Below are 16,995 nucleotides of genomic sequence, written 5' to 3'. Positions count from 1 at the left end.
AATAACTCGTTAATGTGTTTGTTAACCATGGCAGATTTTTAGTTGAGAATAAGGCATTATTAGAATAAGGAGAGATTTATGGACAGTAATAGATTAAAATTCATCAGGGGCCCATTTTTTATTCTTGTGCATCAGCTTTTTCTCTTTGCCTTTCAGCAGTTTTACTCTCATTTGCACCATTACCCACAACTAGATAAGTGGAAGGAAATCTTCTAGATAGGTTTTTGGGAAAGAGGTTGACACTTGCCCAAAATGAAGTAGCTGATATATTTCATTTATCCTTTTTTATTTTGTTTTTAAGACTTTGGATAATACTTTACTAAAACTCAGAATATCATAATCATTCAGATTGTATTGATATAAAAGTATATGATTCTTGCTATGAAAAATTGTAGCCTTAACTTTTTAAATTTTTTTTTTTTTAACGTTTATTTATTTTTGAGAGACAGAGCATGAACAGGGGAGGGGCAGAGATAGGGAGAGACATAGAATCTGAAACAGGCTCCACGCTCTGAGCTGTCAGCACAGAGCCCGACGCGGGGCTCGAACTCACGGACTGTGAGATCATGACCTGAGCCGAAGTCGGAGGCTCAACCGACTGAGCCACCCAGGCGCCCCTTAACTTGCTCTTTAAAACTTAAGATTTTTGAGGAATGGAAATGACATAATTATACAATAGCAATGCTTTACAGTTGTTTCATCCATGTACAAGTTGATCAGATGCAGGTGTATAATTTTAACTTTTTATTTTTAGTAGGAAATGTGTAACACTTCTTATTTTCCATAGTTCCCTATTAAATCGTTTGTAATATTCCATTTTTATTACTAATAGGATATTAACACCTTTACTGGTAACATCAAACGACCAATTCTACATATAAAATATTATCCCCCAAGTCCCTTTTGTGGGGAGAAATCCAGATCTCTATCATGTTAATTATCTTACAGCTATATGATTATTGAATACAATCATTTCTGCATTTAACCTCAATCAAAATGGAGAATATTTCATTTGCCTAGTCACCAAATGTATGTAGGTTTTGTTTCATTATGTCTTCTACATTGTCCAGTTTCTTACATCCACTGACAATTTGAATGTAGTTTGCTTAATATAAGTTGAGATTTGTAAAATAGGATTTATTTTGACTTTTTAGTACTAAGCTTTAAAAAAAATCCTGGATAATAATAATAATATACTGTGAGCCTTAATAATAAGATTTTGAGGATCAGATATTTCTTCCAAGATCTTAGTTTTACATAGAGGGCAAGAATAGACTCCTTAAAAAAAAAAAAAAAAAAAGGAATGGATGTAAAAGACCCTGATATCAGAAAATTAATAGATTGTACACAGTTTCTAAAATGGTAGCCTGAAAAATAGAATTCAATGAATTACTTTTTTTTTTTTAATCGATGAATTACTCTTATACTGGGCCAGATAACCAAAGCATAGGAGTACCAGATGTTAAAGCAAACACATGTTGAAAGGCTTCCTGAGTAATCTTTCTTCAAAGAACAATTATAATAACAATAAATGTCATTTATCAGATGACTATATGTCAGGTATTAATTCAATACCAGACACTTTTTAGATATAATTGTGATTTGAATCCTCATGTCAAAACAGATCTAAGTATTTGTTGCTTTCATTTTACAAAGAAACATGTAGAATAGGGAAAAAAAATGTCTAACTCTCATAGACCATGTAACTACTAAGTGATAAAATTGGGGTGAAGATCCGGGTTTTATCTGTCTTTAAATAAGCATAGGGAATAGGGAGAGCTAGCTTATGCAGAAAGGTTTGATGGTTCATAGTGCATTGTAATCTCTATATAAAAATATAATGACTCTATACTTAGATATTCTGGATGGTAATAATGATATAGTAACAGGGATATTGGTGGTGGGAGGGGACTCTTCCAGTGTTACTTCTATTAACTAATTGTATAATAATTATATACAGCATTGGTCTCTGCATTCTAAGAAGGACATAGAAATCAGAAAACATCTAGAAAATAACATTGAAAATAAAAAGGATGGAAATGGTATAAGAGGGTCTTAAATAGAAGTAAGAATTAAGGAATAATTTTGTTGAAGCATACAAAGGAATATTTTGATAAAGGACACAGACCAGTTGTTCTAAGCCTCCAAAGAAGACAAAAAAGGGAAATGAACTTAAATTTAATCATGAATGTTCAATTAGATATAAGAACCAGCTATTATAAGGATGATTAAATGTCACCACAAACCAGTGTAACTGTAGAATTAAAATGTCATAAATTTTATAATGACTATTTGCAACAACATGGATGGAACTCTATAGAGTATATTATGCTAAGCTAAATTAGAGAAAGACAAATATATGACTTCACTCATGCAGAATTTAAGATGCAAAACAGATGAACATAAGGGAAGGGAAGCAAAAATAACGTAAAAAGAGGGAGACAAACCATAAGAGACTTAAATACAGAGAACAAACTGAGGGTTGCTGGTGGAGTGTTGGGGGATAGGCTAAATGGGCAAGGGGCATTAAGGAAGACACTTGTTGGGATGAAGACTGGTTATATGTGGGGGAGAGTCTTGAAATTATTATTGCACTATATGCTAACTTGGATATAAAATTTAAAAAATAAATAAAAATAAAAGGGAAATTTTTATAATGACTAATGTTTAAGTGCCTTTCTAAGATTTTTTTTAATGTTTATTGATTTTTTTAATATAATTTATTGTCAAATTGGTTAACATACAGTGTGTAAAGTGTGCTCTTAGTTTTGAGGGTAGGTTCCTGTGGTTCATCGCTTACATACAATACCCAGTGCTCATCCCAACAAGTGCCCTCCTCAATGCCCATCACCCATTTTCTCCTCTCCCCCACTCCCCCCATCAGCCCTCAGTTTGTTCTCTGTGTTTAAGAGTCTCTTATGGTTTGCCTCCCTCCCTCTCTGTAACTATTTTTTTCCCCTTCCCTTCCCTCATGGTCTTCTGTTAAGTTTTTCCAAGATCCACATATGAGTGAAAACATGCTGTCTTTCTCTGACTTATTTCATTTAGCATAATACCTTCCAGTCCATCCATATTGCTGCAAATGGCATGATTTCATTCTTTATCATTGCCAAGTAGTATTTCATTGTATATATAAACCACATCTTTATCCATTCGTCAGTTGATGCACATTTAGGCTCTTTCCATAACTTAGCTTTTGTCAAAAGTGCTGGTATAAACATTGGAGTACGTGTGCCCCTATGAATCAGCACTCCAGTATCCTTTGGGTAAATTCCTAGTATTGCTATTTCTGGGTCACGGGGTAGTTCTATTTTTAGTTTTTGAGGAACCTCCACTCTGTTTTCCAGAGCAGCTGTACCAGTTTGTATTCCCACCAACAGTGCAAGAGGGTTCCCATTTCTCCACATCCTCACCAGCATCTGTTGTTTCCTAAGTTGTTAATTTTAGCCACTGTGACCCATGTGAGGTGGTATCTCACTGTAGTTTTGATTTGTATTTTCCTGATGATGAGTGATGTTGAGCATTGTTTCATGTGTCTGTTAGCCATCTGGATGTCTTCTTTGGAAAAGTGTCTATTCATGTGTTTTGCCCATTTCTTCACTGGATTATTTGTTTTTTGTGTGTTGAGTTTGGTAAGTTCTTTATAGATTTTGGATACTAATCCTTTATCCGATATGTCATTTGCAAATATCTTTTCCCATTCCGTCGGTTGCCTTTTAGTTTTGTTGATTGTTGATTGTTTGTTGATTGTTGTTGATTGTTTCCTTTGCAGTCCAGAAGCTTTTTATCTTGATGAGGTCCCAATGGTTCATTTTTGCTTTTAATTCCCTTGCCTTTACAGATATGTCAAGCAAGAAATTGCTGCGGCTGAGGTCAGAGAGGTTTTTTCCTGCTTTCTCCTCTAGGGTTTCGATGACTGTCTCACATTTAGGTCTTTCATCCATTTTGAGTTTATTTTTGTGAATGGTATAAGAAAGTGGTCTAGTTTCATTCTTCTGCATGTTGCTATCTAGTTGTCCCAGCACCATTTGCTAAATAGACTGTCTTTTTTCCATTGGATAGTCTTTCCTGCTTTGTTAAACATTAGTTGGCCATACTTTTGTGGGTCCAGTTCTGGGTTCTCTATTCCATTGGTCTGTGTGTCTGTTTTTGTGCCAATACCATACTGTCTTGATGATTACACCTTTGTAGCAGAAGCTAAAGTCTGGGATTGTGATGCTTCCCTCTTTGGTTTTCTTTTTCAATATTACTTTGGCTATTTGGGGTCTTCTGTGGTTCCATACAAATTTTAGGATTGTTTGTTCTAGCTTTGAGAAGAATGCTGGTGCAATTTTGATTGAGATTGCTTTGGGTAGTATTGACATTTTAACTATTTATTCTTCCAGTCCATGAGCATGGAATGTTTTTCCATTTGTTTGTGTCTTCTTCAATTTTCTTCATAAGTTTTCTGTAGTTTTCAGCATATAGATCTTTTACATCTTTGGTTAGGTTTATTCCTAGGTATTTTATGGGTCTTGGTGCAATTGTGAATGGGATCAATTTCTTGAATTCTCTTTCTGTTGCTTCATTATTGGTGTATAGAAATGCAACTGATTTCTGTACATTGATTTTATACCCTGCGACTTCGCTGAATTTATGTATCAGTTCTAGCAGCCTTTTGGTGGCGTCTTTTGGGTTTTCCATGTAGAGTATCATGTCATCTGCAAAAAGTGAAAGTTTGACTTCTTCTTTGCCAATTTTGATACCTTTTATTTCATTTTGTTGTCTGTTCATACTAGGACTTCCAACACTATGTTAAACAATAGTGGTGAAAGTGGACATCCCTGTCGTGTTCCTTATCTCATGGGGAAGGCTCTCAGTTTTTTCCCCACTGAGGATATTAGCTTTGGGCTTTTCGTATATGGTTTTTATGATGTTTAGGTATGTTCCTTCTGTTCTGACTTTCTTGAGGGTTTTTATTAACAGAGGATACTGTATTTTGTCAAGTGCTTTTTCTGCATCTATTGACAGGATTATATGGTTCTTATCCTTTCTTCTATTAATGTGATGTATTTGCGAATACACTGATTGGTTTGAGAATATTGAACCAGCCCTGCAGCCCAGGAATGAATCCCACTTGATCATGGTGAATAATTCTTTTTATATGCTGTTGAATTCGATTTGCTAGTATCTTATTGAGAATTTTTGCATCCATGTTCATCAGGGATATTGGCCTGTAATTCTCCTTCTTTGTGGGGTCTCTGGTTTGAGAATCAAGGTAACGCTGGCTTCATAGAATGAGTCCAGAAACTTTCCTTCCATTTCTGTTTTTTGGAACAGCTTGAGAAGGATAGGTATTAACTCTTCTTTAAATGTCTGGTAGAATTCCCCTGGGAAGCCATCTGGCGCAGGACTCTTCTTGGGAGATTTTTGATAACTGATTCAGTTTCTTCACTAGTTAAGGATCTGTTTAAATTTTTTATTTCTTCCCGTTTGAGTTTTGGTATTGTGTGGGTACCTAGGAATTTGTCCATTTCTTCCAGGTTGTCCGATTTGTTGGCATGTGATTTTTCATAATATTCTCTGATAATTGTGTTTCTGAGGGATTGGTTGTGATAAGTCCATTTTCATTCATGATCTTATCAGTTTGGGTCCTCTTTTTTTGAGAAGTCTGGCTAGGGGTTTATTAATTTTATTTATTTTTTCAAAAAACCAGCTTAGTTTCATTGATCTGTTCTGGGTTTTGTTTTGTTTTGTTTTTATTCTGTATTGTTGATTTCTGCTCTGATCTTTATTATTTCTCTTCTTCTGCTGGCCTTGGGGTTTCTTTGCTGTTCTGCTTCTAGTTCCTTTAGGAGTGCTCTTAGATTGTGCATTTGGGATTTGTTTCTTGAGATAGGCCTGGATTGCAATGTCCTCTCCTCTTAGGACTGCCTTTGCTGCATCCCAAAAGGGTTTGGACTGTTGTGTTTTCATTTTCATTTCTTTGCATATTTTTTTAAATTTCTTCTTTAATTGCCTGGTTGACCCATTCTTTCTTTAGTAGGATGTTCTTTAACCTCCATGCATTTGGAGATTTTCCTACCTTTTTCCTGTGGTTGATTTCAAGTTTCATAGCATGGTGATCTGAAAATGTGCATGATATAATCTCAGTTCTTTTATATTTATTGAGGGCTGTTTCATGATCCACTGTGTGATCTGTCTTGGAGAATGTTCCATGTGCACTCAATATAAGGTGTATTCTGCTTTAGGATGAAAAGTTCTGAATATATCTGTCAAGTCCATCTGGTCCAGTGTATGATTCAGGGCCATTGTTTCTGTATTGATGTTCTGCATAGATGATGTGTCCATTGTTGTAAGTGGTATATTAAAGTCCCCTGCAATTACCACATTCTTCCCAATAAGATTGTTTATATTTGTGATTGTTTTATATATTTGGATGCTACTGAATTGGGTGCATAAACATTTATAATTGTTAGCACTTCTTGATGGATAGACCCCATAATTATGGTATAATGCCCTTTTTCATCTCTTGTTACAGCCTTTAAACTCCAGTTTGTCGGATAGCATGATAAGTGGTTCTCCATCCCCTCACTTTCAGTCTGAAGGTGTCCTCAGGTCTAAAATGGGTCTCTTGTAGACAGCAAATAGATGGGTCTTGGGTTTGTTTTGTTTTTTTGTGTTGTTGTTTTTTTTTTAATCCATTCTGATACCCTATGTCTTTTGATTGGAGCATTTAGTCCATTTACATTCAGTGTTATTGAAAGATATGGATTTAGAGTCCTTGTGTTGTCTGTAGGTTTCATGCTTGTAGCGATGTCTCTGGTCCTTTGTGGTCTTTGCAACATTCCATTCAGAATCCCCCTTAGGAGCTCTTGTAGGGCTGGTTTAGTGGCGATGAACTCCTTCAGTTTTTGTTTGTCTTGGAAAACCTTTATCCCTCCTATTCTGAATGACAGGCTTGCTGGATAAAGGATTCTTGGCTGCATATTTTTCCTATTCAGTACATTGGAGTTTTTCCTGCCACTCCCTTCTGGCCTGCCAAGCTTCAGTAGATAGGTCTGCTATTACCCTTATGTGTCTGCCCTTGTAGAGGCTCATCTGTCCCTAGCTGCTTTCAGAATTCTCTCTTCATCTTTGTATTTTGCCAGTTTCACTATGTTATGTCAATGCAGAAGATCAATTCCTATTATGTCTGAAGGGAATTCTCTGGATTTCAGTGTCTGTTTCCTTCTCCAGATTGGGGAAGTTCTCAGCTATGATTTGTTCAAGGACACTTTTCACCCCTTTCTCTCTCTTCTTTCTCTTTTCTATCAACACCTGTGATACAGATATTAATACGTTTCATTGAATCACTTAGTTCTCTAATTCTCCCCTCGTGGTCTAGAATTTTTTTTATCTCTCTTTTTCTCAGCTTCATCTTTTTCCATAATTTTATCTTCTATTTCACTTATTCTCCCCTCTGCCTCTTCAGTCCTCGCTATCACAGCCCCTCGTTTATTTTGTACCTCATTTACAGTATTTTTTTAATTCATCATGACTATTTTTTAGTTCCTTGATCTCTGCAGCAATAGATTCTCTGCTGTCTTCTATGCTTTTTTCAAGCCTAGCGATTAATATTATGACTATTATTCTAAATTCTTGTTCGGGGGCACCTGGGTGGCTCAGTTGGTTAAGCGTCCGACTTAGGCTCAGGTCATGATCTCACAGCTCGTGAGTTAGAGCCCTGTATCGGACTCTGCTCGGAGCCTGAAGCCTGCTTCAGATTCTGTGTCTCCCTCTCTCTCTCTGCCCCTAACCCACTTGCATTCTCTCTCGCTCGCTCTCTCTCTCTCTCTCTTTCTCAAAAATAAACACTTTAAAAAATTTAATTCTTGTTCAGTTGTATTATTTATATATGTTTTGATCAATTCTTTAGCTATCATTTCTTCCTGGAATTTCTTTTGAGCATTCTTCTGTTTCGTCATTTTGGCTAGTTTTCTGTCCCTTATGTGTTTTAAAAAGCTTGTTGTGTGTCCTGTACCTGTGAGCACTAGTGTATTAAAGAGGGGTCATACACTGCCCAGTGCCTGGCCTTCAGGAGGTGTTTTTTGGAGTGTATTACTTGCTCTCTGTTGTGACTGGTTGCTTCATCTCCCTGTTCATAATGATGTTTTGGACCCTCCACCAGGTGTGCTTTGATTTTTTTCATTGAAGTAGCCCTGGAAGAGAAAACAAACAAAAAAAACAAAGACCAAAAAAACAAAACAAAAATAAACACCAGCAACAGCAAAACATCGGGGTGGGGGCAGTGTTGATGTGAGAGGCCTTATCCCATACAAAGAAAGAAAGAAATGACAGGGGCGGGGGAAAAATAAAATAAAATAGACCAGCCAGAGAAACTATACAGCTTAATCCAGAGAGAGAAAGAGGAAAATAAAGGAGATACAGAACAGGTATAAAGAGAATAGATTAGATATGTCTGCTTAAACAAACCAACAACCAAAATAATCAGACTAGAGGAGAGAAGAAATAAAAAGCAGAAAAGGAAGTATATATATATATATATATATATATATATATATATATATATATATATATATATATACACACATACATATATATACTAAGAATTGTCCAAGAATTAAATCAGAAAATGCAAAACCACTGGGTGCCTTGGAACCCATGGCAGCATTGGTCTGGAGGAGGGGCTGCCTAGTTCATCAGCATCAATTCCCGCTCCCGTAGATACAGTTACCAGGTGTGGAGGGGCGTGGTTTGGTGTAGGTGGGTCCCGCCTCCACTGTGGGCCCACTGTCTGTTCCCTGAGGCCCTACCTTGTTGGTGATGGGGAGAAAAATGGTGACAACCCAGTCTCTCTTCCCTGCACTGGGTGTCCCAGACCAGTCTATTCAGGCCATCCTCACAGTGGCACAGGCATGAATACGGCAGTTTGTCCCGCTCTGCCAACTCCCGCACCTCCCTGAGGCTGGACTTGGATTTAAACCCTGATGTCTTAAATATGCCCCAGTTCTGGGGAAGTGCCTCTCCGCACCACCAATATATGGCCTCTGACTAGCGGGCACAGGCAGTCTTTGTCCTTTGAACGGTTATGTACCTTCTTCCCACTGCACTCCAGGGAGGGATTGCTTTCTCCCACTGCGGACTGCACCTCTGAACTACTTACTGAGCCTGGGGCTGGCTCCCCTCATCCCCAGGTGCCCGAACAGGGCAGCCGGCCCTAGTCTGGGGAAAGCTCAGCAGTTAGCGGTTTTATCTATGTCCATCTCAGTCCGTGGTTTTTCTCTTGTCCAGATATGCTTCCCCAGCCTTTCTCTTCCCTTTGTCTCTCCGCAGAAGGGGATCCCACCCATCCCTGCCTACACTGCCCATTTTATCTCTCCCAGTTCACAGTCACGCACCTATGGCCCTCCAGGTTATCCCTGTGGGCCCTTGGAGAAGGCTCTGTCACTCTGCAGCCTGGACTCTTGGAATTCAAAGTCCTTTGGCCTCAACACAGCAGGGAACTTTGGGTTCCCCTACCTCTCCACCATGTTGGATCTCTCCAATATTTATTTTTGAGAGAGAAAGCGCGTGCCCATGTGCGCACATGAGTGGGGGAGGGGCAGAGAGAGAGAGAGGGAGACACAGCATCCGAAGCAGGCTCCAGGCTCTGAGCTGTCAACACAAAGCCTGATGCTGGGCTTGAATCCACGAACCACAAGATCATGACCTGGGCCCAAGTCAGATGCTTAACTGAGCCACCCAGGTGCCCCCGTTTAAATGCTTTTACCCTGTGTTATATTAATTCTGGAAACAACCTCATAAGATGTACTGTCTTTTCATATCCTGGTGTTCATATCAGCAAGCAGGTGTGGGGAAATTTGGTGCCCAGGGTCATGTAGCTGAGTGATGCAATAGACCCAAGACGTCTGCCCACACACGCTCAACCACTGTACTCCAAGGGTCAGGTGCTTTTCAACAGCAGCCATAGAGCTAGAACAGATTATTTAACAGCTCTCAGCTGTGAATAGTAAGATACTAAAGTTGAAGTTCCTTTTTCTCCCTGTTCTCTTTCAATTACAAGTTTGTAAGGTGTTTGATTTTTTCCTATTACCAAACTAATAGTAATTTTTTCTTCTTTAAGCCTCTCTATGGCTTGCTTCAAGCAAAACTTCAGCTCATTACACATGCATATTTTGAAGAGAAGGATTTTTCCCAAATTTCCATTCTAAAGGTAACTATATCCCTTTATAGCTGTATTTGGCTGAAGACTGTTTCATGAATCAAGTAAATCTTGTCAACAATATTGTAAAGATAATCTTTTATTAGCTTAAGAAAGACATTCTTCTTAAGAATGGCAAGGGATTTGCCCAAAATGTACAGATCATATTTATTAAATTTAATCATACTGCCTTTTATTAAATAATGACTACAAAGAAGTGCAATTAAGTGCCTCTGTTAATGGATAGTAGCTCGTTTGCTATGGCATTGCTTTTCTAAATTTGCTTATTTTACTTATTTACTGCACAGTGTGTTTATATATTAGTCTTCTGGTTTCTATCTCCCAAAGCAATAAATAAATAAATAAATAAATAAATAAATAAATACTACGTGACTATTTTACTAAAGATGGATAACATGTTTTTCTCAGGGCTGCCATGAATGTGTAGAACATGGATCTCTCCTGGATCCTAGTGAGTGTAGGACAATTAGGTGTTTACCAAAGAAGTAGAGGGAACTTAGCCTACAATCCATACCACCATGTGAATGAACTAAGCTCTTAAATGAAGAGGAAGAGAAGGAGGGAGTGCTGGAAACTGGTAAGGTTTCAGAGAGACCTTGATTATTTCTAAATTTAGGGTATGGCAAAACAAACTGTCTAGGTTAAAGAACCAAGTTTTTCCTGGTCATCATACCTCTAATTTAGTGTCTGAAATGATTGTAAAATGTTCTAAATTGAGTCTATATTTTATAGGAGCTTTATGAACATATGAATAGTTCCTTGGGAGGAACTTCATTAGAAGGATCCCAAGTATATCTTGGTAAGTAGCTTTTCTACAGATCAGAAGAAATGCCCTCATTTCTTTTTGTTTGGTAAACCAAGTTGCATGTAAAACTGCATAATCAAAATTAATTTTCTATAAGTGATCTAAACTTAAATTCTTCAGTGTTTGATGTTGTTTCCTTAAATATCTTCTTCACTAGTATTTGTATTGAAAAGAGTTTGGGGCGCCTGGGTGGCGCAGTCGGTTAAGCGTCCGACTTCAGCCAGGTCACCATCTCGCGGTCCGTGAGTTCGAGCCCCGCGTCGGGCTCTGGGCTGATGGCTCAGGGCCTGGAGCCTGTTTCCGATTCTGTGTCTCCCTCTCTCTCTGCCCCTTCCCTGTTCATGCTCTGTCTCTCTCTGTCCCAAAAATAAATAAACGTTGAAAAAAAAAAAATTAAAAAAAAAAAAAAAAGAGTTACAATGTAATTGTAGCGATATTTGGAACTATTACTGTATAAATCACACTTCTGCTTTTCAGAGTAGTAGTGGAAGTGTTTTCCTTATGGTAACGCTGGCCAAGTCAATTCCCTTTCATGACAGGGAGAGCAAGAGAGAGAGAGAGAGATCTGCTCAGTTCTTTTTTATCCTAAGATTTTTTCAAGTAGGGGGTTTTGTTTATACTGTTCTGACAGTCCAGGATATTCATTGGTGTCCACGTTGCTCAATAGGCACTCAATAAATATCCTTTTTATGATTAGAAAAAAAATTTGCATCACAGTGATTTATGCTCACTGACTCGGTTCCTATTTTAGCATGAAGTAGCTAAACTGTAGTAGTTCCCTTTTATAATCCTGTGTATAATGTAAGCTGGTCACAAAACTCCTAAGAATATATGTTTCTCTGAATTATTTTCTCTAGTCCTATGACAGATGTTCAGAGAAGACTATGATGCAGAAATAATAGCCATGGAGTATGGCGAACAAAAACCATATTTAAATGATTGCCACTATAGTATAAGCTTTGTAATATCTAAACTTGTATGATTTGTAAGATACTTGTAGAATGGGGAGAAAACAGTAGAGCTGCATTGCCCAGAGCAGTAGCCATTAGCCTCATGTGACTATTTACATTTAGATTAGAATTAGTAAAAGTTAAATAAAGTTAAAAAGTCAGTCTGTCAGTACACTTGATACATTTCTTTTTTTTTTTTTTAATTTATTTTTAGAGAGAGCACCTGTGTGCAAGTAGGGGAGGGGCAGAGAGAGGGAGAGAGAATCCCAGGCAAACTCTGCAATGACAGTGCCAGGCTCGCACTCATGAACCTGAAGATCATGACCTGAGCCGAAACCAAAAGTTGGACACTTAACTGATGGAGCCACCCAGACACCCCAACTTGGCTGCATTTCAAATGTTCATTGGCCACATGTGGCTACTGTATTGGACAGCACAGATGTAGAACATTTCCATCATTGTAATTAATTTTTTTTTTTTTTCAACGTTTATTTATTTTTGGGACAGAGAGAGACAGAGCATGAACGGGGGAGGGGCAGAGAGAGAGGGAGACACAGAATCGGAAACAGGCTCCAGGCTCCGAGCCATCAGCCCAGAGCCTGACGCGGGGCTCGAACTCACGGACCGCGAGATCGTGACCTGGCTGAAGTCGGACGCCCAACCGACTGCGCCACCCAGGCGCCCCTTTTTTTTTTTAATTAATTTTTTTTTTTTTTTACATTTCCATCATTGTAAAAAGTTCCATTCGACCATGCTGTGTTTGACTGTTAATAGTTATTTGAGAAATTCTTTGTTTTTTGGTTTTGGGGTTTTTTATTTTGAGGTGGGGGAGAGCGCACACACATGAGCATGTGTGTTGGAGAAGGACAGAGGGAGAGTGAGAATTCCAGTGCGGAACCTGACACGGGGCTCAGCCTCATGAACCATGAGATCATAACCTGAGCTGAAATCAAGAGTCCAACATTTAACTCACTGAGCCACCCAGGTGCCCCAGTTGTTTGATTAAATCCTGAGTATATGTGTACATAATGGAATATTACATAAGTATTTTAATATTTGCATATTCTTACCATTCCTGTTTTTTACCCGCCTTTCTTTTGATGGGGAAAAATCTTTCTTTAACAAAACCCATATGTTGTCATCACAGATTAGCTTTCTTGTTAACATTGTAGGTCTGTCTCCTCGAGATCTTGTGCTTCATTTTCGACATAAGGTATGATACCTTATTTAACTTATGATGTATTAAAGTTATATTCATTTAACTTAGTAAATTCCATGTGCTACAAGGTCAAATGGAGATTGTGGCATACTAGGTTTTAGTTCTTCTAAGACAGACAGTACTCATAAGGATAAAAGTTGAAAGTGTTGGTAGTGTTAGTGCTTATCTGATAGAAAGTTTTTAAAGTACTGTATAGGAATACTGTCTATTTCTATGCAGGAGAGGATACTTTTTTCTGTTGCCTTTGTAATTTCAGATATCATGAAGTTAGAGCAGAAAGAACCCTGTTTTAATCTTGCAGAACACTTTATATGTTACTCATAGTGAAACATTTTCCATCTATACTTATCTGATCTTTATTATTAAAGTATATGCTGACTGGGACATATACACATTGATTATTCATTTAACAAACACTTATTGAGTATCTGCTATGTGAATGCCCTGGACATCCAGAAATAAATGAATAGTCCCTGCCCTTTAAGGAGCTTGCAAATATTTCAAGCAGAAATGCTTAACTTTCCAAAAAGCACAATTTGTTAGAGATTTAAGGGGTTCTCACATTTTTTAGAAGACACATAATTTTTTATTTTTCAGCATAAGTTAATAATTTCCAGTGTATTTTTAAGCATTATAGTTAATATTATTGATTAAATGATCTATGGTTATGTTTGAGGAAGGGAAAAAGGAAATAAGTATGAGTTTATTTTAATATAGTATTTTTTTTTCTTTAGGTCTTAATCCTGTTTAAACTAATTCTTCTTGAAAAAAAGGTGAGATTTGAAGGAATGAAATATTTAACATTGACATTATTGACATTTCTTACTATATAAACTTAAAACCTAATTGTGAATTATAAATTAAGACTTTTTTTGTCTATCAAATTGTGGTATACCGAAGCACCTATTATTCACTACCATAGAAGTATAAATTTGTGTAGTCTTTTCTGGGGACAATTTGACAGTATCCAGTTATCAGAATAGTTTTGACTACAGGGAACATAAAAGTCCAATTTAGGGGTTCCTGGGTGGCTCAGTCAGTTGAGTGTCCGACTTTGGCTCAGGTTATGATCTCACAGTTTGTGAGTTTGAGCCCCACGTCGGGCTCTGTGCTGACAGCTTGGAGCCTGGAGCCTGCTTCCAATCCTGTGTCTCCCTCCCTCTCTGCCTCTCCCCAACTCTCAACTTTGTCTCACTCTGTCTCTGAAAAATAAATGTAAAAAATAAATAAATAAATAAATAACAATTTAAACTGACTTAGGGGCGCTTGGGTGGCTCAATCAGTTAAGCATCTTGACTTTGGCTCAGGTCATGATCTTGAGGTTTGTGAGATCGAGCCCTGCGTCGGGCTCTGCTGACAGCTCAGAGCCTGGAGCCTGCTTTGGATTCTGTGTCTCCCTCTCTCTCTGCCCCTCCCCCACTAATGCTATGTCTCTGTCAAAAATAAATAAACATTAAAAAAAAAAAAGCGTTGGCTTCACCTCTGGTTGAGACTAATCAGGAGCCACCCTTGGATCTGGGGCCAGTTTTTTGTTATTGTGTTAAGTTTACTTATTTATTTTGAGAGAGGCAAGCACACACAAGCCTGAGTGGGGGTGGGGCAGAGAGAGAGGGAGGGAGAATCCCAAGCAGACTCCTCGCTGTCAGTGCAGAGCCCGACATGGGGCTAGATCTCACAAACGGGGAGATCATTACCTGAGCCAAAATCAATAGTTGGATGCTTAACCAGCTAAGCCACTCAGGGACCTCTGGAGCCAGTTTTATATACCATATTACTGTGCTAAGCAGAGTAGGGGTGGAACAGTTGTTGAAAGTCAGCCATTTATGGCTGGTATGGTTTAGTCTAGTATGGTTACCTTAAAAGTATTTATTCCTGGAGAGCCTGGGTGGCTCAATTGGTACCCCAACAATGTTTTTAACTTCTTAACCAAATTTTTAATTGTTGTAAAATACACGTAACATATAATTTACCATCTTAACCATTTTCAAGTGTATAGTTGAGTGGCATTACATACCTTCACATTGTTGTGCTATCATCATCATCCACTCACAACCTCTTTATTGTGCAAAACTAAAACTGTGTCCCTTAAATAACTTCCCATTTTCTTATTCCCACTGACCCTGACTTATGGTTTCTATGAATTTGGCTACACTAAGTTCTTATATAAGTGAAATCATTCAGTATGTCTTTTTGCGACTGGCTTATTTTACTAAGCATAATGTCCTCAAGGCTGATCCATGTGTCAGAATTTCCTTCCTTTTTAAGGCTGAATAATATCTGTTGTACATACCACATTTTGTTTCTCCCTTCGTCCTTTGATGGACATTTGGGTTGCTTCCACCTTCTGACTCTCATGAATGGTATGTGTACATCTCTTCAACACCTTGCTTCCAGTTGTTTTGTGTATATACCCAGAAGTGGTATTGCTGGACCAGACGGTATTCTACTTTTAATTCTTTTGATGAACCACCATACTGTTTTCCATAGTGGCTGCACCATTTTACATTCCTGCCAATAATGCACAGGGGTTCCAGTGTCTCTACATCTTTACCAACATTTGCTGTTTTTTAGTTTTTTGATAGTAGCCATTCTAATAGGTATGAGGTAGTATCTCCTGGGTTTAATTTGCATTCCCTAATGGTTAGTAATGTTGACCACCTTTTCATGTGCTTATTGGTCATTTGTATGACTTCCTTGAAGTCTGTTTAAGTCCTTTGCCCATTTTTTGATCAGGTTGTGGGTTTTTTGTTGAGTTGTAGGTTTCAAACTTTGGTATTCATAATAAAAAATGCTTTACATTGCAACCCAGAGCACATATAGATACACGTATCTGAAACAACAATCTTGCAAAATAGAACTTAAAACTAGTTACATGCAGTGGCATTTATGATCATGTATCTTTATGTAATGTGGCAAATCACAGGTACACTCTTTTCATATTGATTTGATGAAATAAGGCTGCCCTTTAATGCAACATTTGGTTTCTCCATACTTGCAAAGCACTCAAGATTACTCTGTAAGGAAAACATAGACAATTGGGGGTACTGTGCTCTGTCAGATAGCACTTGAGTGTCACTAAATAATTTGTTTATAATGGGGAAAAAAACTCACCTAAGCAAATCTTTGCTTGTTTTTTTTCCCAACCAATTTAATGATGACCATTGTTACATTTCATGCAATATCTAATCCTGTTCGTGATTTTTTTCTCAGTTTTTATTCTGAAAAATGTCAAACCTGCAGAAAAGTTGATAGAATCCTATAATGAACTTTTATACCCTTGATCTGCATTTACCATTTGTTAACATTTTGCCACTTTTGCATTACATTGCTTTATATATGTTCATTTTTTCCCCCTGAATCCTAATTTTAAGATCATGGTACTTTACCCCTAAATACGTTAGGATATATTTCTTTCTTAAGACTAAGTGTATTCCCATATAAGATACCATTTTCACGTTCAAGAAATTGTAACATTGATGCAATAAATGACATCTAATCAGTCCATTTTCAAATTCTTGAGTTGTTGTAATAATGTCCTATAAACTAGTTGCTGTTTCCACTTTGGGGACTAAGAATCATGTACTTCATGGTAGTCCTCTTTAATCTCTAACAGCTGTACCACCTTGCTGTTGTTTTTGTTTTTCCCCAAAGAATCCAGACTAGGGGCACCTGGGTGGCTCAGTTGGTTAAGTATCAGACTCTTGATTTAGGCTCAGGTCATTGATCTCACGGTTCATGAGGTCAAACCCTGCGTCAGGCTCTGCACTGACAGCACATAGTGTGCTTGGGATTCTCTCCCTCTCTGTTTGCCCCTCCC

At 37.8% G+C, this 16,995-nt stretch overlaps 1 protein-coding gene across 1 annotated transcript in view; it reads left to right on the top strand.

The window, feature by feature from the left end:
• AVL9 (AVL9 cell migration associated) overlaps positions 1 to 16,995 on the top strand; it is a 64,804-nt gene that overhangs the window by 26,238 nt on the left and 21,571 nt on the right. The window contains exons 5-8 of the mRNA XM_086692995.1: positions 10,106 to 10,195; positions 10,937 to 11,003; positions 13,132 to 13,172; positions 13,913 to 13,951. Coding sequence (XP_086549121.1) covers positions 10,106 to 10,195; positions 10,937 to 11,003; positions 13,132 to 13,172; positions 13,913 to 13,951 — 237 coding nt within the window. The remainder of the gene's footprint in view (positions 1 to 10,105; positions 10,196 to 10,936; positions 11,004 to 13,131; positions 13,173 to 13,912; positions 13,952 to 16,995) is intronic.

Source organism: Puma concolor, chromosome A2, assembly GCF_028749965.1.
Source record: "Puma concolor isolate L17-30 chromosome A2, mPumCon1.1.hap2, whole genome shotgun sequence".
Taxonomy (NCBI): Eukaryota; Metazoa; Chordata; class Mammalia; order Carnivora; family Felidae; genus Puma; species Puma concolor.
The sequence above is the reverse complement of the archived record's forward strand: the minus strand, read 5'-3'. Positions and strand labels throughout refer to the sequence as shown.